This window comes from Neomonachus schauinslandi, chromosome 7, assembly GCF_002201575.2.
Source record: "Neomonachus schauinslandi chromosome 7, ASM220157v2, whole genome shotgun sequence".
NCBI lineage: Eukaryota > Metazoa > Chordata > Mammalia > Carnivora > Phocidae > Neomonachus > Neomonachus schauinslandi.
The window spans coordinates 30,164,623-30,190,654 of record NC_058409.1 but is presented as its reverse complement, the minus strand read 5'-3'; the positions used below and the strand labels follow the sequence as shown (position 1 = coordinate 30,190,654).

The 26,032-nt window shown below is 34.5% G+C and overlaps 1 protein-coding gene across 5 annotated transcripts in view; it reads right to left on the bottom strand.

The window, feature by feature from the left end:
• Positions 1 to 26,032, bottom strand: part of MATR3 (matrin 3) — a 46,803-nt gene that overhangs the window by 1,968 nt on the left and 18,803 nt on the right. For 3 of the 5 annotated variants that reach the window (XM_021701942.2, XM_044916693.1, XM_021701943.2), the window contains 13 exons: positions 15,096 to 16,185; positions 10,156 to 10,217; positions 9,134 to 9,175; positions 8,678 to 8,790; positions 8,032 to 8,084; positions 7,470 to 7,595; positions 6,712 to 6,837; positions 6,358 to 6,525; positions 5,052 to 5,183; positions 4,555 to 4,598; positions 4,084 to 4,459; positions 1,704 to 2,070; positions 1,109 to 1,230 (listed from right to left, as the gene is read on the bottom strand). In XM_021701942.2, the coding sequence (XP_021557617.1) occupies positions 1,109 to 1,230; positions 1,704 to 2,070; positions 4,084 to 4,459; positions 4,555 to 4,598; positions 5,052 to 5,183; positions 6,358 to 6,525; positions 6,712 to 6,837; positions 7,470 to 7,595; positions 8,032 to 8,084; positions 8,678 to 8,790; positions 9,134 to 9,175; positions 10,156 to 10,217; positions 15,096 to 16,007 (2,643 nt within the window). In that variant the 5' untranslated portion in view covers positions 16,008 to 16,185. The remainder of the gene's footprint in view (positions 1 to 1,108; positions 1,231 to 1,703; positions 2,071 to 4,083; positions 4,460 to 4,554; positions 4,599 to 5,051; positions 5,184 to 6,357; positions 6,526 to 6,711; positions 6,838 to 7,469; positions 7,596 to 8,031; positions 8,085 to 8,677; positions 8,791 to 9,133; positions 9,176 to 10,155; positions 10,218 to 15,095; positions 16,186 to 26,032) is intronic. The other 2 variants (XM_021701945.2, XM_021701946.2) reach the window with 2 other exon arrangements.

The following is a 26,032-nucleotide window of genomic DNA, read 5'->3' as shown; positions in this document are numbered from 1 at the left end:
CATGTAATACACAATTTCTGCTAATGGAATTAAACCATTTTTTTTCCATATGCTAAATGTAAGATACATATAGGTAGCAAAGAACACCTTCATTTGATTTCATGATTCATCTGATTTCATTTCAAACTAGTGACACAGCCAAGAACTGGCATTATTTCCTAAATTCAAGGCTATCTACCCCCCCCCCCCACAGGCTATCTTTATCCATCTAAATCAACACACACAACATGTTTGATAACGGAATACTCCAATAGCTCTCTACTATAAAACAGTGCAAAAAACCAGGTTATTTATAATTAATGAGTTAACTCCTTTCAAGTTTTTCCCTAGTTATCTGTTTTAAAACTCAGTCCTTGAAGTCAGTAAAATACCAAATTTCAAAATATCCGACTAGGAATTTGTTATGCTTCATTATGCTTTATTTACTCATTTATCCTTATATCCCACTGGTCATAAAACTCACAGAGTATCATTATTAATAAATAATTTAATGGCAATATAAAAATCATTAAGTATGAAGGGACATGGCACTTCACAAAGTTGAAAAGCTTCTTATTATTCCACTTGGCTTTCAGGCCTCCAGAATCTTCCAAATAAGAGAAATTATATTCCAATACCCATTTGGAAATATTTAGATAACTTTAATTATGACAGAATTTATAACATGGCTAGAAAATTATTCAATTATTTAATTAGAATGTACTATAGAAAAAGGCTCAACAGAAGTTCCTAGAATTCATTAGACTGCTTAAGGCCCATCAACAAAGAAATAAAAGTGTCAGGGGCGCCTGGGTGGCTCAGTTGTTAAGCATCTGCCTTTGGCTCAGGTCGTGATCCCAGGGCCCTGGGATTGAGCCCTGCTCAGGCTCCCTGCTCTGCGGGAAGGCTGCTTCTCCCTCTCCCACTCTCCCTGCTTGTGTTCCCACCCTCACTGTCTCTGTCAAATAAATAAAATCTTAAAAAAAAAATAAAAAATAAAAATAAAAGTGTCATCTCCAGGATAAGGCATTGTGATGGGTCTACAGAAGGTACCATACACATTTTACTTTGCATAAATATACACGATCTATTTTCATAAAGGGACTCTCCTCTTTAGATTCAGCCTTACCTTTAATTTCTGATAATGAGGAAGGCTGCTGCAATGAGTATTCTTTGCAACTTCTTCATTTGTATAAAAGAGTGAACACAGCTTACAGTAAAACCCTGTTTTAGGTATCACATAGTCTATACCTAGAACACAAACATACATTCTTACAAATTTAGTAAATCGAGAATTTTAATTAGTGTTCTCAAATCTTTTTTCCGTCATTATTAGGTGGATGAGATAATATTTATGAGAAGTCCAATATAACCTAAGCTAAAACAAAACAAAAACCATATTAGTTAATTGTACTTAACTGATGTTTAAGGTCCCACCTAACTGTACTCTTAAAAGGCAAAAATATAAAAGATTAAAAAAAAAAAAAAGCAATGTGAAATACTCAGAAACCTTTATGCAGAGAAAGAACATATTGTGAAATGGTAACAAAAGATAATACAAAATGAGGAGAGCTGGTTAAGTGGAAAAGAAAGAATATGTCAATTAAGATTTACAAATTGTTCTGCAGAGAAATAAAACTTAAAACGCTATCAGAGTTTATGTAAGACCAAGTACTAAGAACTTGGGAAGGGTGAGAGGGGAAGAACAAAGCCTTAAATCTCACCAACAGGAACATTGGGCTGATATGGTCCAATTCTATACTCATCTGGGATTGTATAGTCCTCCTTGTTTTCATCACTTTGGCCATCTGCATTTTCACTTGTATCTTTGTTGGGATCATCAGCATTCTCAGCAGGTTCAGCGCCTGGTTCTGTATTTTCCTCATTTTTAATTCCATTTTCCAACGCTGCTTCGTTTTCTTGATCAAGTTCCTCGATCTTGTCCACCTTAATTTCAACCAAACCATCATCATTTTTGTCACCAGATTTAAATGCCATGCCCGATTTACGAAGTTTCTGAAGTTCCGAATCTTCCTCATCACCAACCTCATCTAGAGTGACAAAACCTTCCATACTCCCTGGGAAACGACGCTGTTAAGAAAGACAAATTTACTCTGCAACAATTATCCTGCAGCATCCCTTCCATCTGCTTTACTTGAAGGGAAAGGGATAGCATCTTTGTCTTTATTCTTTCTTTCAAAATACTGACTTTTTCCTTTCTCTCCCAAAATCACTGTCCTTTTTTTTTTTTTTTTTTTAAACAGCTTTGTTTTAAATGTGTATAATTAAAAGCTTGCCTCACACGAAGAGCAGAAAATAAACAAGGACATTATATTCTACACTTCTGAAAACTATTAGGCTGCAAGGGACTATATCAAAATGTGATTTGATAAAAGTAGTTCAGTGGTATCCTTTGGAAGATAGTATCTTATGATACAACTGTTATTTAGAGAACACTCAGTCTAAAGTATGTAGCGGTTAAAAAAGGAAAAAAAAAAAAATCAAGCTCTGGAGCATGACTGCCTATGTTTAAATTTTGACTCTGCCGCTTATAAGCAGTATGACCAAGGACAATTTACTGAACTTCTCTATGCCTAAATTTTCTCATTCATGAAACCAGGTTAACAAAGATATGTATCTACTGCTTACAGTTACTGTGAGGATTAAGTTTATTAGCATACACAAAGAGCTCATAAAAATGTATAGCATGTAATAAGTATCAGCTCTTAAGAGTGCAAACATATTATACAACAATCACCCACTTCAGCCAGAAAAATAACTTTAAGACCAAGTTATGTCTTGACTAGGCGCCTGGGTGGCTCAGTCGGTTAAGCGTTGGCCTTCGGCTCAGGTCACGATCCCAGGGTCCTTGGATCCAGTCCTGCGTCAGGCTCCCTGCTCAGCAGGGAGCTTAATTCTCCCTCTGCCTTTGCCCTTGCCCCCTGCTCGTGCTCGCTAGCTCTCTCTTAAATAAAATCTTTAAAAAAAAAAAAAGAAGAAGAAGAAGACTGTTATGTGACCAAGCCATTAAAATCTGGAGGCTAAAAATTCGTCTTCCAATAGTTGAACATTGGTTACAAAGGACCAATGGACCAGGAATACTAAGATCGCATTGAAAGAGCCATTATAACATAAGGAGCTTCAAGGGCATTTTAATGCTCTAATCCTTAACACAGATAATCAGTACACCATGGTTTTTTACTTTCTTTATGCTATGTATATAATTTTATATTTGTATTCACCTTATATGCTTATCTGTAACGTGTATTCTAAGAAAAATGTTTTAAAAGCTACTGAATTATCTGATATAGCTTATGCTTCTCAAATAGAATTTTTCAAATTTAACAATTTTTATTTATTTTTTAAAAAGATCTTATTTTGGGGGCGCCTGGGTGGCTCAGTTGTTAAAGCGTCTGCCTTCGGCTCAGGTTGTGATTCCAGGGTCCTGGGATCGAGCCCTGCATCGGGCTCCCTGCTCCGTGGGAGGCCTGCTTCTCCCTCTCCCACTCCCCCTGCTCGTGTTCCCTCTCTCGCTCGCTCTGTCAAATAAAATCTTTAAAAAATAAATAGATAGATAATAAATAAAAAGAAAGATCTTATTTTTAAGTAATCTCTACACCCAACCTGGGGCTCAAACCCACAACCCCAAGATAAGAGTTGCATGCTCCACTGACTGAGCCAGCCAGGTGCCCCAAGTTTAATAATTTTTAAGTGAGTGGCAAAATGTTTTAAGTATCTTGGGTCAATTAACTTATTATAAACTCGTATCTCCCATCTTTTTAAAAACAAGCTGGACTAAAAGGCTGCCTACCTGTACTTATACACTACCACTATAATACACAAATACAGATTTAGGTCTTCCTCCTTCCTTAGTAAAAATTTTCTTCTGTGAGTTGACAGTTTTTAACAACTATTATAAAAAGTCTTATTTAACCTATTTATTGCAGAGTTTACTTTTAAATATTTATATTATGGTTCATGACTGACTTTTTCTAATATAAGTGACTAATTCTCTTTAATCTGACCCTGCTAGTGTAAATAATATGAAACTTTTATCTGATCTAGTTTTCTATCAACACAGGTCAATATACAATCTTCCTTTACCTTTTTTAGCTTTTTCTTTGCAGCTGCCGAAGCACTGGCATTTCCGTCTTTTTTCACAGCTTTGTCCGAAGGTTCCTTTTTCCCATCAGAAGCCACATCACCTAAATTAGCAAGATCTGTCTCATCTCCCACTGAACTGCCACTTTCTAGCAGTGCTGCTGCTTCTTCTTCATCTACAAGTAGCTCATCTTCAGATTCAAGAAGCATGTTAGGTTCTTGCTCAGCTTGGTCATCCTTTGTATCTTTTTCACCATCTTCACCTGACTTCTCTTCTTGTTCTTTACCTTCAGTTGTACTTTCAGTCTTCTGGGAACCATCAATCTTGGATTTCTTATCGCTTGGAGATTCTTTGCCATCTGGAGAATAAGATCTTTTCCTGAAATCAAAAGGATACCCCCTCAATTAATTCTCCTGAGTTGGAAAACAAAAGGTGAATATACCAGTATATATACACACACAAAATGAAATTACCGAGATTTATCTTTTTTCAGTAAGTCAATGCCTCTGTTGGGAATCTGAAAGACAAAATTTTGTATCAGTGAAATAAATGTATTAGAATATGCTCATGTGCAGATTATATAATTATGCAATTAACTAATAGTTGAGGAACATTCTTTATATCAACTAAGGTTATTCAATCCCAGTAACCATACCTAAGAATGTAAGTAAGCAGTTCATTACACTCAACATTTCAACAGAGCATAGAGCAAGTGGATAGTAAGTATTTTGGTAGCAGAACTCAAGTTCAAATAAAATCTTAAAATAGATAAAAGCAATAAAGGCATTTTTAACGTAACATCATTAAAAAAACAACAACAACAAACTTCTGAAGAATACCAGGGGGAAAAAGGTTGCTATCTTTAAATAACCAAACCCTATATTCTTAACAAATAAAAGTATTTAAGAATGTCGTGGCTTGAAATATGTGAAACAAGCTTTATAACGATGACAAATCCATTACTACATACCCTCAGTACCAATTTTTTATATTTTTCAGACAAGTCTACTTTCACACATCTCCCCTGAAACCAAAGGGCCTTTTTCAAACAGTGGTCAACCATTGCCATTGCATCTTCCCTGGTCTCCATCTCAATAAAGGCCTTAAAAAAAAGGGAAAAAAAAGCAATCAGCTTACAAGATATTACTTAATACTGTAAGAAAAAATTAACTTAAAAAGTCTGGAAAGATACAAACTCTAAATGCCATATACAAGAGTTAACAACAAAATAAAGATGCTTTTTACTCTGAATTTTTAAAACGAAAAACCACAAGTGATTATAAACTGGTATTTTTTGCAGACCAATTTGGCAGTATCAAATATTCTAATTCTGAAATTTATCCTTCAATTATATGATACAAATATGTAAAAATGTATATGCTGCCAAGTCCATAGCACCAATGGTACAGTCCAAAAACCTCTAAATATCCATCAACTCAGGAAGTTAAATTTGTTAGTTTACTCAATGGAATCACATATAAAGTGGAAAGCAACAGTATAATGTAATACCACTTGAGGCAAGGAAGAAATAGTATACCTACATACACACATGGGGAGATTTTTTTGGATGCAAACTTGGAATACCATCTTTACTTTCCACTTTATAGTTTCTCAGTATTTACTAAATGTTCTACACACTGAGAATCTACTGTGACTTAAAAAAATATCATTTATCAGGCAAGGAAAATTTAAAATTTATGTGAGAAGATAATTATTCTCCCTTTATTAAAAATGAAGATACACACAAAAAACCTTGAAGCACTGAGAAATAATCTTAAAAACTCATTTTTATTTTTTAAGATTTTATTTATTTGAGAGGGAGAGAGTGAGAGAGTGCATGAGAGGGGAGAGGGTCAGAGGGAGAAGCAGACTCCCCACTGAGCAGGGAGTCCGATGTGGGACTCAATCCCGGGAACTCCAGGATCATGACCTGAGCTGAAGGCAGTGCTCAACCAACTGAGCCACCCAGGCACCCTCTTAAAAACTTTTTAAAAAATTTTATTTAAATTCAATTAACATATAGTGTATTATTAGTTTCAGAGGGAGAGTTCAGTGATTCATCAGTTGCATATAACACCTAGTGCTCATTACATCTCATGCCCTCCTTAATGCCCATTACCTAATTACCCCATCCCCCACCCCAGCAACTCTCAGTTTGTTTCCTTTAGTTAAAAGTCTCTTATGGTTTGTCTCACTCGCTCTCTGATTTTGTCTTATTTTATTTTTCCTTCCCTTCCCCCATGATCCTCCTTAAAAACTTCTATATGTGGTATTACCTGACTTTTCATCCTCATCAGTATATAATTTTTAATTTTTCCATAAGGCTCAGCAAGCTTGAGAACTGCACTGTCAGAATAGCCAGAATGAGGTAAATTGCTGAGATGTATCACACGTCCAAGCTCTTGCTTTTGATCAAACTTCTGGTCTGGCTTCCCCTCAGGTTTCTAAATAATAAACAAGCACACAAATAAAAAAGGCAAATCAAATGGTGACAGGTATGCTATAATTATTTGTTAATAGACAAGGTAATTCTAGTTATTAGCAACAACTTAAAGTAGCTAAAGTTAATAAATATTAAAATGATATATTAAATGGTTTGTGGTACAAATCTGGAAAAAATCGATAATTACCTTTATTCTTTTATACTTCTGTGATAAATGAACTCTCACTGGCTTGCCAAATACTAATGCTGGTGTGGTTGTATAATAATCCACTGCAGCTTGAGCATCCTCTGTAGTTGCCATTTCAATAAATGCCTAAAATTGGACAAAATTATCATTTCTGAAACAAAAGAACAATGCCAAGTCTTTCTAGATATATTTAATCATTAGAAAGCATTTTTAAGAGTCTAAAAACAGAACCAACATTGCTAATTTGCTATTATTTATTTATTTAATTATTATGCTATGTTAATCACCATACATTACAGCATTAGTTTTTGTAATTTGCTATTTTTTTAAAAGGTCATCTCAGATTTCACTATCTTCATGCTACTCAAGTGTCATTATGTCTACTGTATTTGAAACAATAATTTGGCACCCATTTTGGTAAAAGTTTAGAATGGCTTCTCAAATAATTATCATCCTTTATAAAAGAGCCCTTATAATAATAATATGATAATTTTACTGCTTAAGGACCACAATTAATAAATTTACTAAATAATCCATTAGGCTGAGAAATTAATGTTATTGACACACTTCAACTCTTTGCTTTTTTCTCTATTAAATTCCATATTAATGATTTAAAATTATATTGAGTTTTCACTCTCTCTCAAATAAAATAAAATTTAAAAAAATTATATTGAGTTCTTTTTAAAATACAAAATCATGTAATTCCTTCAGGAAATATATTAGTAATGAACAAATACTACACTTATTTCAACTCATACCTCATTAATTTTATTTAGAATCAGATGATTTGAAATGACTCCAAACGGTTCCACCAGCTGTAATAGTTGATATCTCAAGTTTTTCCCTCGCTGAAAATCCATGATGTGAACAACTCTACTTGTTTCCTATCCATTAGGAAAAAATCAAGTCAAGAAGTCTCTTGAGAATCAAGATGAAACAAGTTATATATTAGAAGTTTCAAGTCTAAAGTTAACCACACCAGATTAAGTATTTAAAACTACTCCTTAACATTCTAGAGAATTTTAAAACTACACAGGAAGTCAGATTCACTGGGATATATCCCAAAGTTTCAGAAAACCTCTGCAGTTATTTTTAAATAGAATACTGTACACATAAATGGGCAGCAAAATTTGGTACACTCAAGGTGAGATCTCTATACTATGGGTATATGAAAAAAGTCATGTAAAAGCCTGATGGTTTTCAAGCAATAGCAGTCTTTCTATAATAAAGAACTACAATACAGGTTCAATTTATAGAAATCTCGAAGTTAAATTACACTTCCCCAAAAAACAAAGTAAAAGAAAGAGCTGTATTACTGACCACTCTGCCTTTCTGCATGTGTCTTGGTCCTTGCAGGTTCCCATTTCCAGCACCTTTATGGAGAAAAAGTGGTTTTTTTAATCTTATAATAAATACACTTAACAGTTTTAAGTGAAAAATGAGACATCTTCCTTTTTTAAAGATTTTACAGAGAGAGAGAGAACACACAAGAGTGGGCTGGTGGGGGGGCAGAGGAAGAGAAGCAGACTCTCTGCTGAGTGCAGAGCCTTACAAAGGGCTCCATCTCAGGACACTGAGATCATGAACTGAGCAGAAACCAAGAGTAGGGACACTTAACCAACTGAGCCACACATGCACCGCTCTTTTTCTTTTCTCTATTTAAAAGTAGGTTCTACACCCAGCCAGGAGCCCAATGCGGGGCCAGAACTCACAACCCTGAGATCAAGACCTGAGCTGAGATCAAGAGTCAGACGCTAAACCGACTGAGCCACCCAGGCGCCTCAGGAAAACGGGACATCTTTCAAACACAAATCAGAGGTTACCACAAATATAGTAAGAACCATGTCTTCTCATGTGATATGTTATTTTTGGATAGTTTTTCAACAAGCCTTCTTTTACCTCTGATCACTGCATTTCATTTTTATGGTAAAAGCTCTTAGGGAAAGGTAACAAATTTTATAATCACCCAGATTTCCTCTTGGTCCAACTGCTGGTCCCCCAAGATGAAATGAGGGAGGTGGAGGTCCCAGAATTCCTGGTGCTGGGTTTGTAGACTGCTGCAGCATGAATGGATCACCCCTAGTAACGTGAGACATAAAATGTAATGAATGACAAAGAGGGCCATCAGAAATAATTTAAGATTTATTGTTAAAATACCCCTTTAGTGATTATAATTCCAATCGTTGTAGGCATTTATATGTGTGAAGTAACTAGGGAAAAAGCTATAATAACAACAAAATAAAAATCACTAACATAAAAACTAAAATTCTAAAGATTCTTTTACCCACAGTGACTTATACCAAACTCTCATTTTTAATGAAGATACTCAGAAAACATTTTTTGTTTATAAATCTTGAAAGTTTAACCTGAATTCCTTATAATGATCTCCTTTATAAACAAGAGCTTAAAAATTTTAACTTACATTGTGTGTCCTGTATCATTGTCAGGATTCCATTCTGGGTAGCTTTAAAGAGACCAGAAAATTAACTTTAAAATAAAACTGTCCTTTTCACAAAATAGCCTTGTTTGGCCTTTAAAACAGAGTTTATTTATTAGTGAAGTTATAGGAGAGTCTAAGTGTTAGAAATATTACAGTTTAAAACATATCATATAGATACTTTCAAAAAAACCTCCAGAACTACAAAATAATCCAAATGAACAAGAATAAACTTGTTCTGTATTGAAAATGTAGGTAATATATGTTGAAGTTTAATTTTTAAATTTATTTGGTAAGTCATAAGGAGGAAAAAGTGCTGCATGGGGAATTGGAAATGTTGAGTATATAGGGAAATAAGGACCAACCACAGATTTTCCTTCTCCAATTGTAATACCAATACCAAAAACAGAGTTGAGTTGTTGACACTAGAAAGAAAAGAAAGCCCCAACAGAGCTAGACATATGTGAAAACTGGCATTCTAATAAACAATGGGTATGTGTGTTTAGGCAGGGAGATGCTTTATGAATTAAATTCCATTCCAGCAGCTTAAAATCAGAACCAAAGGTAACTCAAAAGCAAAAAATGTATATTGACGGATTCTGCTTGACAACTTGTAATTTCTAACGACTTTTCCCCTTTTCTCTATCTTCTATATTTTTAGAGCATGTATTAACTGTTATTGAAAATGCTTGAGTCAGAATATTCTATGTATCAAAGGCCATCTTTAAGTCTATTAAAAATTCTTGCAATTTGTAGAAAAAGAGCCACTGTTTATTTGTCCTACAAGTAATATTAAATAACAAAATACCACTATCACTGAACCTAATATTCCGAAAGAGAGATTCCAGATCTAAACATTTTGTTTATAATTGGTAAAGTCTGGTCAGTATCAACTATGCAGTGGTAACAATGTGGATATTACAAGCAAATGATGAACTCCCCAAAACCAATCAATGGCTGTTTCTGATTCACGGTACGGATGCTTTAAAGGTATTTCAAACTCCTACATTTCAAGAAGAAGCTGGCATCGACGACTGTGACTTGCTCCATTGATATGTTGACTCCACTCCTGCAGCAAAGTAAATTAGTAGAATTAACAAAAATAAAGCTAAAATATTTTCATTTGAACCAAACTCTAGGAAGTTAATTTATATGCAGTATGACAGACGGTAGAAACACCTGACCATTCACTAGTCACAATGAATTAATTTAAAACCATTTCTCTGAATCCTTGTAGCATGATCCTGCCCTCAAATACGCCATGCACATTCTTGGAAAAACTGGATAACTTGGTTAACATACTAACAGACCTGATAGGGAAGAGATAGAGTTAATAAAGATCAAGAATAATAACTGACCTTGAGATCAGCTAGACATACTATTCTCTGCTGTGGACCAAATTGGATTATATATATTGTATCATTAGAACTACTTTTATATAACTCAATGGTAAAATATCCATGCTTCTATTTTTCTAGAAATGTTATAAATGTAGTTAAAAATAGACTTTCATCATTTTATCCAGCTTTGAGGCATGTTCCAAGTGTACTACAGCCATGAAAAGCTAAGATTCAACAGTAATGGCTTTTCTAGAAAATGCTCCCCATTTATCAAAAAACTAAGCTCCCATTATATTTCCCAAAAGTAAAGAAGCAAATTTCAGGAATGTCTGTTTCCAAATTTTAGGGAGCGGAAACACTATATTCATCGATATTTGTGCTCCTTTGTGGTTATTTTTAATTTAAGGGATTAACTTCTTTCCTATTTTATGCAAATAAGCTTTCCTTTTTTAAAAAATGCACATATAAATGATCAATTTTTAGACAACTGAAGAAAGAGTAGTTCGGAAAAGTAGGCTCTGCAGTCAGACTGCCTAGGTTCCATTCCCAAGGTGCCACTTAGTAGACATGAATCCTTGGTACGTATTATTGAAATTTACTATGATTCAATACTCTCCTAGGATTTTGTGTAAAGTGAATGACTAAAGGTAAACTGCTTATCAGAACATTGCCAGGCACATAAGAAGTGCTCAAAAAAGAAAAAAAAAAAAATGAACTGTCATTACACTGCTTATAAAGCTATCTCGTTTTACAATTCCTGCTTTACAAGTATCGTTGTTTTACAAATTCCCACAAAATGAGGCAAGTTTTGTCACATCCACACTACCTAATACATTGTATTTGGAATATAAAACAGGGTCAGGCAATGTTTTTAAAAGGGGGTCTCACTTAGAGCTGAACTAAAATAAGAAACCAAATTACAAGAGATACCTTCTTGAAAAGCTTCAGAATGGTATTTTATAAACCTAATTTAAAAAAAATGGATTTATATTACAACAGCTTACAAACTTCCTCTGCCCTAGAAGAATTAACTAAATCCTGTGAAAGAACTATGAAAACTGTTATCTCAAATCTAGATTGTCTTTTAAAAATAATGGCTAACAGCTAAGGAACTTGAAGAAATCTCTCCAGCTGGCTCCACAACCAGTTATTTGGGATATAAAAAGTTTGTACTTGCAAAGCAACAGACCACTGACTTATTGGAGGACACTTTTAAAATGGCTGTTAAGAAGAGGCGCCATAGGTAAAGTTCACAAAATTCGTAAGAGGGATTAAACAAATACCTTAACTTAGAATTTTCTGAACTAAAAATAGATTTTATTTAAAATGTCCTTGAGAAGCAGTGTGTTGGGAGAGGAGTAAAAGTTACCCTATTAGGCACGTTTCTAATTCATAGGAGATGGAAAGGGTATCTAGTTGAACAGAAAACTATTTATATCCAATCCTCTATGCTCTTTAAAGTTTCAAATTTATGGTAAAAGTGTAGCTGGTCTTTCAAAGTACTAGAAGGAAGGCTAAGATCAAAGAATTATTATGTACCTCCCAAACCAACCCATTCCTAATCTGCACTACACCACACCGGATCTTTGGTTTAAAGTGAGGATTAAGAGTCAAAAGGGTTTTTAAAAAACCTATATCCTTGATTCTACATTGAGGTAGCTTTCACATCAGATTAAGGTAAAAGGATTCACGGTTTGAATGTAGAAGTTCTGTAGGAAAACTATATTCATCTTGATGTCTTTGAGATACCTAAATTATATAAAGAAAGGATAATTTGGGAGAAGCACTTCTGGAATGGCAGAATAAAGAATTTAAGGGCTTCTAGAATAATACTAAAAGGAAAAATATGAACCCAAGTGACAAGACAGTGAAAAGGTTGTAGCGGGCACTTTGCTTTAAAGCGAAAAGAATTTGAGGGAAGTTTGAGGTTGTGGAGAAAAGCAATTTGACATTCTAAAATGACCTAAAAGAAATAAAAGCAACACCATCACTGAAAGTCACTTAAAATATCAAATAATGATGACAAATTAGATTACGTTTTTCACCTAAAAGTTCCTTATTTCATAGTAAGATGAAGTTTTGCTCATGTAAGCTATTTAACACTACCACTAAGTGAAAAGAACAGATTTTCCAAGTTATGCAGCAATACCAGAGAGCAGGATTAAATGTTTAAAAATTTTCATTATCTACTTTCACCACAGGAATTTTCTCTCAAGTCGTTGTTTCTATATCAGCTATAAAATGAGAAAGGACCACAACTAAAGGTAAATAATTATTTTTTCAATAACACAGATACCCAGAAAACATGAGCTATGTTAAGGAAACTGGAATACATTGAGAATCCAAGTGCTTAAACTTCTTTAAATTTACAAAATTTATATTTGTATATTGGGCCAATCAATCAATCAATCAAAGGGCCTCAAGTAATTCTTAAATGTTCCCAATACTGTGGCATAATACCAAAACCAGCTAGGGCCTAAGCATTTTTACAGGTTTAAAATACTTCTTGCACTAGGCAGGGTATCTTACTCTTGAATCCAAAGTTTCATCAGATATTTTAAAACTGTTCTCTTGTTAATTTAGACTCATTTAACTATAGTGATTTATTAATATTATTGTTCAGGAACTAATAGGCAGCAAAATTTGGAGAGAAAAGATTAATCACATATAATATAGAAACTTTTCTCTGATTAAAGCCCTCTTGTGGTTTCCTTTTGTGTTCCTTTAGTGTTTTTCTATGTGCAAACAACAAGGGTAAATACTGCTCAAAGTCAGAATAAGATTTCCAGCAACAGCTCTTGATGTATGAGGACTCCATTAGCAAAGATTTTAAGTCCCTCAGAATCACTTTTCATTTGAGACACTGTAGCTATTTTGCTTGGAATTTAGAGATCCTATCTGAGAACACTGATCATATTGCCAATTCTGCAAAAAGGCAAGAACAGAAAAAACTGAGTCACCAAAGTTTTGTGGACCTTTTCATTAAATCAACTCCCAGCAGAGGTAAAACTTTATCCAACGTATTTGGAAAAAAGACAACACTAAAGACACCTAGTAAATAAAACTCCTTAACTTTTATGAGTTTAGGGCTACGTCTTCAATAAAAATTAACCTAGGAATTTAAATTTAGCATCCAATGTTAGTTTATTTTATTTGGATTAAAGATTAAAATATTCCTTGTTTGTGCTGTACTTAAAACTATTATACACTAATTCAAAAGATTTTTGTATTATAGAAACACATAAACTTGGCTAAGAATTAACTTCTTAAAGACATTTTTCAAAGTATTCTGTAAATTCAAATAAAAGAAGTCTCTTAATTATCTGAGGCAAAAATACTGAGATTGAAACAGAAAAGGGAGTGACTGGTAATACTTTTAAATAGAATATTAAAAACAAAATCACTCATCATCTATGATTTAGTTTACTCAAAAAAATCAAGTCACTAAAAAATGCATTTTAAAGGGAGAGATATGAAAAAGAAATGACCCTTCCAGATGTTACCTTAAAGAAAAAACCCTGAAGAGTAATCATCAAATCAATTTCATGGCAGCAACATGGTAAGTAGAGTAACTGTACAGCACATCAGGAAATATGGACGGTCAGAGAGCATAGATCAAGCTATTAGAGTGCTGTTATGTTGACTTTTAAGCCAACTGCACTATATATCGAAAAAAAAATTCAGTGAGAACGAGTAACATTGAAAACGGAAGAGAAAGGACAATGTATTTATAAGGGCATTTTGAAAAAGCTCCCATTTTGCTAGATGTGATAATTAAAGCAAAGGAGAATTAGATATATATATATATATATATATATATTTTGTTTTTCCTCTCAAATGACTATACCAGAAGTCTAAGCCTAGTCAGAAAAAGAATATGCTTATGAGGAACATAGAGCAGGATACTGCAGTAGTTGATTTTTCCAAGTCTCTAAAGGGACAGATGCAATATGGGATAATAAAAAGTGAGTTTTGAAGTATGTTTAAGAAAGTTGTGGAAAAGGAGAAAAAAAAATGATGAAAAATTTCAGTCATAGTATGAGAGTTTGTGTTAAAGGGAAATTAAAAAAGAAGAATGAACTAATCTAAAATATGAAACATACTGAAACAAACACCAGGGCTCTACATTAACTCTTTCCCTGTAGCCACAGATAAGGAAAAAAAGAGAATTGTTCAAGAATACATCTTTACTACATACAAATCAGCAATCAAGACAGATGGAGAGCTGAAATCTAGCATCCTGAATGGCAGAGCACATTGACTGCAAAAAAAAAAAAAAAAAATACTTAAAACAATTCAACAAAGCAGACAAAAAACCTGCTTAAATATATGGTTAAGAAGAACATATTGATGCCAAAAACCAACAAGATAATCCCAGTGGATGACAGCTTTGTGGCTAGAAGTCATCTAGGCAGATTGTATTAATGTAAAGCCCTGGTTTAATGCTCAAAAACAATTACCTTCCAAATAAAGTGTTCTCAAAAGCATAAAAATTCTTGATCAACTCAGTGTCACCAGACTACAGAATTAGAGTAAAAGATATAGGTAAATACAGAATAGTCACTACAATGTAAAAGAAATTAGAAGTATCTGTTGCATTAACTCACCTTATTAGAATGAACTGGCAAATCACATATAGAGCACAGATGGGGATAACCCTTCGGTAAGAGTCCATGGAAGTCTTCAATATTGCTACTTGGAGGAGCGCCCCTCTTTTTCTCAAAGAGAGATCTCTCTTGTAAGGGGCCAGGACCACGTCCCATTCTCTCATACTCACTGTCAAATTTATGATAGTTATGCGAGGTCTCACCAAAAAAAGAATCATCCCTACACCTTTCTCCATCTCTTAATCTGTCATCTTCATAATCCATTCTGTCATAATAACCAGATTCTTGAGAACGACTTCCATGGTCATAATCAAGCACTGGGTTGAGACTAGGACCACGATCATCAAAACTATCTCTTCTAAAGTGCCTTTTTTCTTCCCAATCATCCCTAGGTACTCTGTATGGTGGTTCCCGTGTAGCAGATCTGCCATCTCTACCATAACTCAATGTAGGGCCTTCTTCAGTTCTCCTCCTTTTAAGCTGTAGAAGGATTTGGGGCAAATTCTCAGGAGTAATCTTGTCCTCTGGATAACGACTCAGTTCATCTAAGTCTCTAGCAGACAGACCAAAGCTGGCCAAAATGTTACTGGCCTGGTCTGCATCTCCACGGTGTTGAGAAGACAAAGGGAGTGGACCTCTACTTCCAATGTTAAATATAGACTGCAAATTATGGGAAGAAGTACTAGCAGAAGACAGTGCACTATGAGCTCCTTGTTGATTCAATGAAGAACTCATTCCAAGATTCATTAAACTAGCAAGGCGTGCAGTACCCTGGTTCATCCTTCCAAGAGATGCTGGCATACTTAAAGACTGGGTAGCAGCAGCAAGAAGGCCTATTCCTGCTGCAGACAGGTCACGCCCATGACCCTGCGAATCCCTACCGAGAGATGACTGCTGGAATGACTTGGACATTGTAGAACTATCTCTTGTCTAGTTTATAGACTTAAAAAAAATTTTTTCTTAAAGAAGGCCAAAAAGAAAGCTCAAACTAGCAAACTAGGTTAACTTTGCTTCAAAAAATGGTAACGCCAAGAAAAAGGATCAATAAGGACTGTAGAATCTTCTTCAAGCTGAGAACCAGCAGACAACTCTGTAGAAAAATAAGCAATTTTAGTCATAAATCCCTTTAAGTAGATGCTGTTTTTTTTAGAAAAAAAACTTATGCATCATGTTGATTTAAAAAAAAACATTTAAGATCTCAAACTTACAAGGAATTTATTACATATCTTAAACAGATTCCAGATGTATGCAGAGCCTGCATATAGATATTTAAAAAGTAGTCTTTCATGCCAAAGTTTATTAAAGGGAATTCCATACTGAATTTAAAAACATTTCAATTGAAGGATTAGATGTCTGAGTACATCAAAATTTCAATAAAAATACAGATGGGTCTCTTCTTTTGGAAGAATAAAAATACACCTATAGTATGATGTTTAAGTTCCAGGAGAAGACTAAAAACAAACAAAAAATCAAGGTCAGCAAGTCAGATGAATCAGCTGTATTCTGCTTTAGAAAATGAGACCTATTATTACTATCAGAAAGAACCAAGTAAAATCACAAGTAAATGAAGCTTAGGACCAAGTACCTAGGTATAAGATCTAAGACCAAACACAATAGTCGAGACCTTTATGCAGCAAAATCAATTTGAGGTAAAGACAGATGTGAAGAAAAATAAGTGACTTCCTAGTTTCAGGATTTCTGCATAAATTTAAGCCATATAACTAACTGCCTTCTTACTATCCATCCTATATCAGGCAGTGCTTATTTCTAATATTAAAAAGAACTAAATATGGTCAATATAGAAATAGGAGAACGCCAAAGAAAAAACCCAGGTACAGGAAGTATAAGTGATTTAAAAGAAGTGAAACTCCCCTCTAAGTTAGGATCCATCAAAGCTCATTTAATACTCTGGGCTACAGAACCTTCTAGAGCTCAAAACAGGTAAAAATGAAAATGGTATTGTGCTTACACAGATTTCTGTAAACTTTTCACAAGATTAGCCCATTCACCTGAAAATTTTAAATTCTGAACACAATCCCCCAAGATATGTTTCTGGATGAAATTACTGTCATTATCTTCCTTAAATTACTATTTTATCTCAAATTGTTACAGACGAATTTGAAAAGCATTTACATATGATTCTCATAAAATATCAAATGACATACATAACAAATGTTCTTGAGGAAATAATTTTTTATAATCACAACTATATACCGAGGTTAAGTCTAAAGTTGTTTGCTACATAATTCAATTAAGAAGCATTGCTCTGTTAAGTTTCATACATTTGATCACCCATACACCTAAGCACTCGTGGTTTAATATTATTAAACTTTATTACATTAAAAACTGGGCAATATTCAATAGTTACAAGTCTATTATGGGACCAATTCCACCAATGATCGAATAAAGCAAGGAACACTGGACATACAGTGGTAGAGAAGTATAAAAAAAAGTTGCAGGCAAGACTTAGATTTTACAAAAAGATGTAACAAAGTTAAAAAGACACAGAAATGCTATCAGAGGTGATTGGAATTACAGAAGATGTTTTTGCACACCAAGAGAGATGAAACTGAGAAAAGATACTAAAGAAACTAGTTCTAGATGAGATATACTATATAAACTACTTACGCTTTAAGAATAATAAAGACAAGAGTAAGTGGACCTTTTTGGATGACAGTTTCCTTGGTAGGTCTTATAGAAAATGCCATACAGAATGGCAGCTGAAAAACTGCAAACATTAACAGGACCCTCTAAATTTTCATGTATACTTTATTTTAAAAGATCAAAACCTTTAAGAGGGTTTTCTAAAACCAGCATTTCGAAGTAGCAGTATTACTATTAATGGCAGTTTTGCGCTTCATGGTACAGACAAAGCTGTGTAATACAGAAAAGCCAGTTTTTCTTTTTTTTTTTTTAAGGACTAATCCTTTCCCTTAGGGAAATTATACAATAGTATTAAGAATATGTAAAATTTTTAAAATGACCATACTTTAAGGAAATGACTCTTGGATTACAGAGATCTCAATTACTTTTCTTTATAGCACATATGAAAAGGGTGGATCTGAAAAAGGAAAGGTTAAGAGAAGTAAAGATAAAAGATAACCTTAAGACAAAACAGAAAATGGATGTCAGGAAAACTCAGAAAAAGAGCGAGACAGACAATGTAAATCCCATGACAACTTGTAATCTCGTAAGACTAACCATAATTATTTTTGAGACTCAAGAGTTTCAACTTAAATGCAGCCCCACACAAAGACATGAGAACATTATTAGTGAAAAGTGACTTAAGTCAGACTTTTGACCAGAACACAAATAACCAAAGTCTTAATTTTTTTTTTCATTAAAACAAATTGAGAGAAATCAGACATGACAGCACTGTTCAAAGGGCACTTACAAAAATAGTTCCATTAGTATCTTCAGTCAGGGATAATAAAATGACAAGCCATTTTAAAAGGCTCATTTAAGCAAGACCTACTGCCTATTAAGGTTAGCACAACAGTGAGGTGTTTACTAAATTACTTTTTAAAAAAGAGTAGCTTATTGTACTGTTTTTCCCCATATTATAAAACTGCCTTCCCATAGTACACTATACTACAGGGTAAGAAAGTTCAAAAATAGTTCCTTTGAAATAACTACTCTAGAATGTAATGTCAAAATCCAATTTATCCATTAAAATCTTAATGCCCATCAATGCAAAAAAACTTTCACTTCCAAAAAAGGCAGCATCTCCACCCTAAAATCAGGAAACATGGGACAATTCTAAGTAATTAACCTGGAACTTAAACCTAGTTCATGACATAAGTATAAATGCTACTAAAAATGTTAACTTCACGGTCAACATCTGAATAACTGTATGTATGGTTAAGAAGTAAGTTTCACTTAGTAACATTGAAGTCTCTCCATTCCATCAATAGCTTTATTGGATTTACTTTCTTCAACTAAAAGAAGTGGAATACTAAAATAACTACAGAACACGATTACAGCTTAACACACCCACAAAGTTCATGGTAAAGAGAAGCAAATGGTCATTCCCCATCTAGATTTCCTATGTAAAATAAGTTTGTCTCATTATTCATTCTTCCAGAGGATTATTTAGCAGGATTACTAAAATGAGCGTAAGAGGACTTTGGTTCTTTAAAACATTATAGAAAAAAATCCTTCAGCTTTTAAATTCAAAATTTTAAAACGCTACGTCTTAAAGTATCTAACTACTATCATATCAAACTTTAGTTATGTTCTCAATTATGTGAAATAACCGCATCCTAAAAACAACTATTTTTAATGCACGTATAATCATAAAAGCTTGTAGAGATGCTTAAGGAAAAATACCTTTATGTTGACATTTTAACCCTTCAATCTTAGAAAAACTTAAAAAAGCAACAGCTAGAAAACTGTAGCTTATAGTATTTTTCCTCCTTCTGAATTAAAAACACAAGTGGGTGTTAAGAAATTTTCAGATTTTGGGGCACCTGGGTGGCTCAGTTGGTTGTGTCTGCTTAGCGGGGAGCCTTGCTTCTCCCTCTCTCGCTCCCCCTGCTTGTACTCTCTCTCTTTCATAAATAAAATCTTAAATTTTTTTTTCACATTTCCCAAACGTTCTATGAAAGCCAAACACCCTTGTGATTTGTTAAATTATTCGTGTGAAAATATGCCAGGGGCGCCTGAGTGGTTCAGTCAGTTAAGCGTCTGCCTTCGGCTCAGGTCAGGATCCCAGGGTTCTGGGATTGAGCCCTGCATCAGGCTCCCTGCTCAGCGGGGAGCCTGCTTCTCCCTCTCCCTCTGCCTGCCTCTCTGCCTACCTGTGCTCTCTGTCAAAAAAAAAAAAGAAAAAAAGAAAATACGCCAAGTATGTTTAAGGTAGCAACCAACAATACCAATATAGCAAAAAAAAAATTCTAATCGTCACCAATAGACAGGAGGGAAAGATCACTATTAGTAATTTCAAAGAAGCATCATTTCGGAAGGTAGCAGCTTAATTTTTGTCATCAATCACACAAAAGCACAGATTCCTGTGGTCAGAATTTGTAAACCAAGCACCTGATTCATTTCCAACTACAGTGAACGGTTAGGTTAATTATTCCTTAAAGTTTCACACTTTTAATTAATTTAAAATGGTCTCACAATTCAACATAGTTTCCAACTTAAAGTTAGTAAATTTTTATTTTAATGTTAGTTCACGTCACTATCTTTTCTTAATAGATTTTGTAACATACATCTTAAGAGTATGGTTTTTAAAAATGGATTTACTATCTGAGGAATTACTCAATCTTTTATATAGAGAGCTTAAACCACTTTGAAACCTTATACTTTAATCTGTGGTTCTTCAGTGCCATAATCTCATTTTAGAATGGCATACCTTTGAGTGACTTAAAAGGTTTTTTTCATAATAAAATGAACTACTAATAGTTCACAAACCTCTTAGGAAATAAAGTCCCAGCTCTATTCATTTCAGTTTTGTGTAAAGCAATACGCATCTCATCACACCTGAGGAAAAAAACATTGTAAAAAGTAGTGCTGAGGCGGCTGAAAAAGTCCTTTACGATTATCATTCTTAATCCATTTTACAGACCTGGATTCAACTTCTAGCCCACTTCTTGATCCTTAGGCTAATGATATAAGAGTGTTTGTTGCAAAATGCCTTCAGCTGCTAAAACAGAAAACAATCAGGAGGGATTCCTATTCAGGCTTGGAATATTTTTCTTCTTCCTACACTTAAATTTTTTCTTAGCGACTTTCAATTAGACATTAAAAATTTTTAGATTAAAGCAATGCAGGATGGAAAGTTATTCCATTTACCTGACACTTGTGACTCGATTTGATATTGATACTAGCTTGTCTTACTTTCTTCTCAGAATTAGTGGTTTTCCTCAAGGTGCCATTCTGCACCCGACACATTTCCTTCCACTTTATATTCAACTCTCAGTTCCCACAAAATTTGTACAACTCTTTAATTTGGTATATATGGAGACTTTAGCAGGGTCGGATCCGGTCAGGACTTGGATGGTATATATGGAGATTTTTTACCAAATACCTTGATGTGAATGCTAGTTCTACTATAAAATAGCTGACTAAGCAAATCATTTAACATTTGTTTTGTTTTTTCACTTGTAAAATGGGCAAGAAAATACCCATTTCATAAGACTGTAAACATTTAATAAATTAGTCCACATAAAACACTTAGAATGGTTTCGGACACGTGGTCAGGACTGTAGTAATCACCTACTTTTATGTAGATGACCCTAAAATCCAATGCAATCTGATCCTAACAACCAATGAGAAAAACCTTAGATGCAGAAGGACTGACCCGGAGACACACAATAAAGAGCTTATAAACCTTTCACTTGCACTGTACTCCCCATTTCATATGTCAACTTTAGTGCCTCATTCATTTTCCTTTCAAAGCTGGAATTCATATTTGAATTTTGCTACTGAACCACAAGTAAGCTTTAAAAGACGTCAGATTTAAAGGCTGGTAGTGACCAAGAACACTGAAGAAAAGCAGAGGCTAGGGCAACTGGACAAAATAAACCTCTTCCTTGGGCGCCTGGGTGGCTCAGTCATTAAGCGTCTGCCTTCGGCTCAGGTCATGATTGATCCCAGGGTCCTGGGATCGAGTCCCACATCGGGCTCCCTGCTCGGCGGGAAGCCTGCTTCTCCCTCTCCCACTCCCCCTGCTTGTGTTCCTGCTCTCGCTATCTCTCTCTGTCAAATAAATAAATAAAATCTTTAAACAACAACAACAACAAAAAACCTTTTCCTTTATTCTCCATTACGAATCTACCTTTAAATTATCTTCTCATCCTTCAAAAAGAAGTCCTTACTTCCCTGACTCCCTGCCATAATCTTACTGGAGATAGCCAGTCCTCCTGCCTTTTCAGTTGGCCTCTTTGCATCCGTGTTTACAGCTTCCAATACAAACCTCCCAAAACATCACTATTTTATATACTCCCTGCTAAAAAACACATTACTCCCTCCTACTTACCACATGAAAAGCACACCATGGTATTCAATGCCTTTCACATTCTAGTTGCATCCTACTTCTCGAAATCTATTTTCCACCATAAGCCAACACCTTATGCAAAATATTTTAGAAGCAGTCACAGGGACTGCTCAGTACTTGTGTAAATATATTTGCTGGACTATCTCCCCTCTTCATTAATACTAGTAATTCTCTTAAGGCCCAGCGCTGCCCCCCCCCTTATATCATGCCAGTTCATATACAAACCACAGTGTATACAACACCAAAGTTTAGAAAGGGAACGCTAACAACATCTTAGATACCATTTACCTACCAATTTCCAATGCCTTCATCTTCCCTTTCTGCAGTCCCTTGTTTTTTTTAAGTTTTATCACTTAATATATACATCTTTAAAAAGGTGTTAATTTTGCATTTATGAATCTTATGCAAATTGACTTTTAATATGTATGGACTGTTCTTACCTACTTCTAAAAAACTGATTCATACATGCATTAAACCTACATTTCACTGCAATATACATAACCACACGGCACATACACTTATTTATTCTGCAGATGACGAACATTTAGGCTGTTTCCAGTTTCCTGCCATTACCAAGAATGTTGGTAGGAATATTTCTTGGTATCTCCGGCAGTTTCAAGTTTTAAACTCCCTCCTCTGTGGTTCTCTTTCAGAATACTATAGCCCATACAAGGATACTCAGTTAAGCACTGTAAGTGTTCTGCTGTTCCACATTTTCTTGCATCAAGAATTTTTAAGTACAAATGTTTGTAATTCTTTGATACTCAACAGGGGCTCAAACACTTGATTTTAAATTTTCACGTATGGAATAGGTTCTTATAAAAGTTACCATACCAAAGGGAGATATTTAATATCTTAGTAATTGCCACAAAGGGGAAAAAAACAACCATACAAATCTCGAAAGATCAGAAACTTACCTTTATTAGCAATCAATGATACTGCAAATCTAAGATCCTATTTAGAACCTAACATCAACTGATTACTTTCCATACTTGCTACATTTATTGCTGCCCAGAAGGACATCTACCATAGGTATCATCCTTTGCTCTCATCCAGCAGCAGTAGCTGGGATTACCTCACCCTCCCTTCATTCACCTTGTTTTCCTACGACTTGTTTGTATTTTAAAATAGGCACCAACACCCACAAGCTATTGGGACTGTAGATCAAAGAGAAATGTCAGATCTGATATTTCAAAAACTTTCCAAAAAAAGCAAGCTCTTTATATCAATTAACCTTTGAACCTGGAAAAGCTTTTTAAACTAAAACAAAATTTTTTATTTTAAAAAATTTAACCTTAAGATTTCATTGCTATTTGGGGCACCTGGGTGGCTCAGTTGGTTAAGCGACTGCCTTCGGTTCAGGTCGTGATCCTGGGGTCCCAGGATGGAGTCCCATATCGCGCTCCCTGTTCAGGAGGGAGTCTGCTTCTCCTTCTAACCCTCCCCCCTCTCATTCTCTCTCTCTCACATAAAATAAAGTCTTAAAAAAAAAATTCCATTGCTATTTCATGTAAATTTTAATTTCAAAGTCTTGAGCCTTATATATGCAGAGAACATTGAAGTTTGATACACAGCTGGAAATTATGTGGAAGCTGCATCATATCAAAGGCACTCCATCTACTCAGACCTGCCACAGTAATTATATTTGTCAGGCAAGATAACAGCACTTTATCATGTAACTCGTATTGTATTACATGTTTGTATTTAAGCTTATGATAGACACAGGCTGCATGCAGTAAGTCAAAAGCTAAAGAAGCAAACTTTAAAAACCACTTACAAATATCTTTTAAAGCTACATATATACAATTCTCTCAAACCACTGGCTTTTCTCTCTGCTCATTTTAACTATCCAATAAAATTTTGTACATGTAAACTTTTTTTTTAAATCAAGAATTTCAGAGCTCTCAATTCCAATGATCCAATGAGAAGGCCCAATACATAGCTAAGAACTATAAATTACAGAGCTTCATTTCCTTGCAATAACCACGTGTATACATATACAAAACTGTGAAACTACACTGTCTACAACCCTTCCACCGCATCCTCAAAGAACTCAGTATTGTCCATCCCAAACCCGCTGCCACAAGTGTGGGACAGTTTTAATGCAACTCTAAAAGAATATATTTAAAAAACAAAGAATTTTTTTTAAAAGTACCTTTTAAGATGCGCTATGAATAACACTTTAACAAACCATTACCCCATTCTTTGATTTTGATCATTCTTAAAATAGTTTAATGGCTGCACTTCACACTGTAACCTAATTACCATCAGTCCCCATAATGGTAAATTAAATATTCTTACATAAGGATGTCTTCGGATTCCTCCATTTGTCTACACGTAATAACCAGGGTATCTTACATAATAAACACTACTTTCTGCCACTTCTGAATACTCTGCACTTCAGACTTAAAGAAACTGGCTCCCTTTTATCTCAATTCCTCTCAAAAATACACAAGGGCCTAAAGAAACAAAACATGATAAGCAGTCTAGCATGTATAAAAAATGTTTCATTGCCCTCCACCTACAAAAATAAATGTAATTTCTCGTGGAAATGTCACAAAAACACAAGGAAAGAAATATAAATCACCGGTAATGCCAACGCCAACATCCAGAGCTAAGAAAATTTTTTGGTACATCTCCATTTTTATGCTTATTCACAAAGTTCCTTTAAAAACCAACACAAAAGACATCAAATCTGGGATCAGCAGTTTTACTATTTCCTTTCCAAGTAATACTATATTCCATTATTTTCCCCATCATTACTCTCCTCTTAAAACATTGTTTTAAAGAGCTATATAGATTTCCATCAGATGGCCACACTATAATTAGCACATCTCTAAGTGTTAAATCTTTCAGACTTTTAGCAAGCTTGATAACGGAGATTACAATGATGTACACAAATCTTTTGTATACTGTTCCCTTAGGATAAACTCCTTTAAGTATATTCCATTTTTAAGCCTATTTATTATAACATGAGTCTGAATCAAGTACCCAATCAAGACGCAAGCATTTTAGAACACACCCGCAGCACTGCCACTGTTTATATTGCCACCACCTCCTTGGGCTTTAATCTTTTCTTCTATGAAACTAGGGATTTGAATCACATTTATTTCTGAAGTCATGTAAGACAATTTACTTGCTTTCCTCATGCTAACATTTGTTTACCTATCATTAACTCACTTGTTATATTATTTAACATTTACAATACCCTAAAAACATTAATGAAATTATGTTTAAAGACTCCTTTAACATACATGATCAGACCAAGAGTGATTAAATCCTTTAGCATTAGTTCAAAATGGTATGTAAAGGCAGCTTCACGTAAACATAGCTGAGAAGGGAGTTGTGTGAAAATCTCCTCTGTGGGTAAAATATACGTTAATGTTATAACCATATAAATGTTAAGTGCCAGGGAAAAATTGTAAATTTAAAGCACTTCACCACAAACATCTGGCTAAAGATCTCTTTTCCCAGTCGTACATAACAAACCAGAACAATCTTTATTTAGTACTTCAATTGTGTTCAATTTCAAGTTTGCAAAAACATTCTGGTTAAGTACAAAAGGCATACACAGCGTTTCTGCAACAAAAATCTTTGCCCACCTTCCATTTCTAAAACATTACTGTTGAAAAATTATGACGACAGACTGCGCAGAGATGACCGAGCCACTTAGTTTTCAAAAGGAAATTTTATTTTCAACCTTTATGAAAATAGCCTAAAATAGAATTTTTGACCGTCGAGTACAACTGTTTTAATTTATCTGGGAGAAAACTGTATTTTATTGACTACTTAAAAATCTTAAGCCAAGCTCTATCCAAAAGAACGCAGCATAAAGACAAAAATCTCATGACTAAGACCTGGGAAATAAACGACTCTCGCATTATTCCAGCGCGCTTCAAAGACTAGAAATTTCGGAATCGCCATAAGCGTTCTAGAA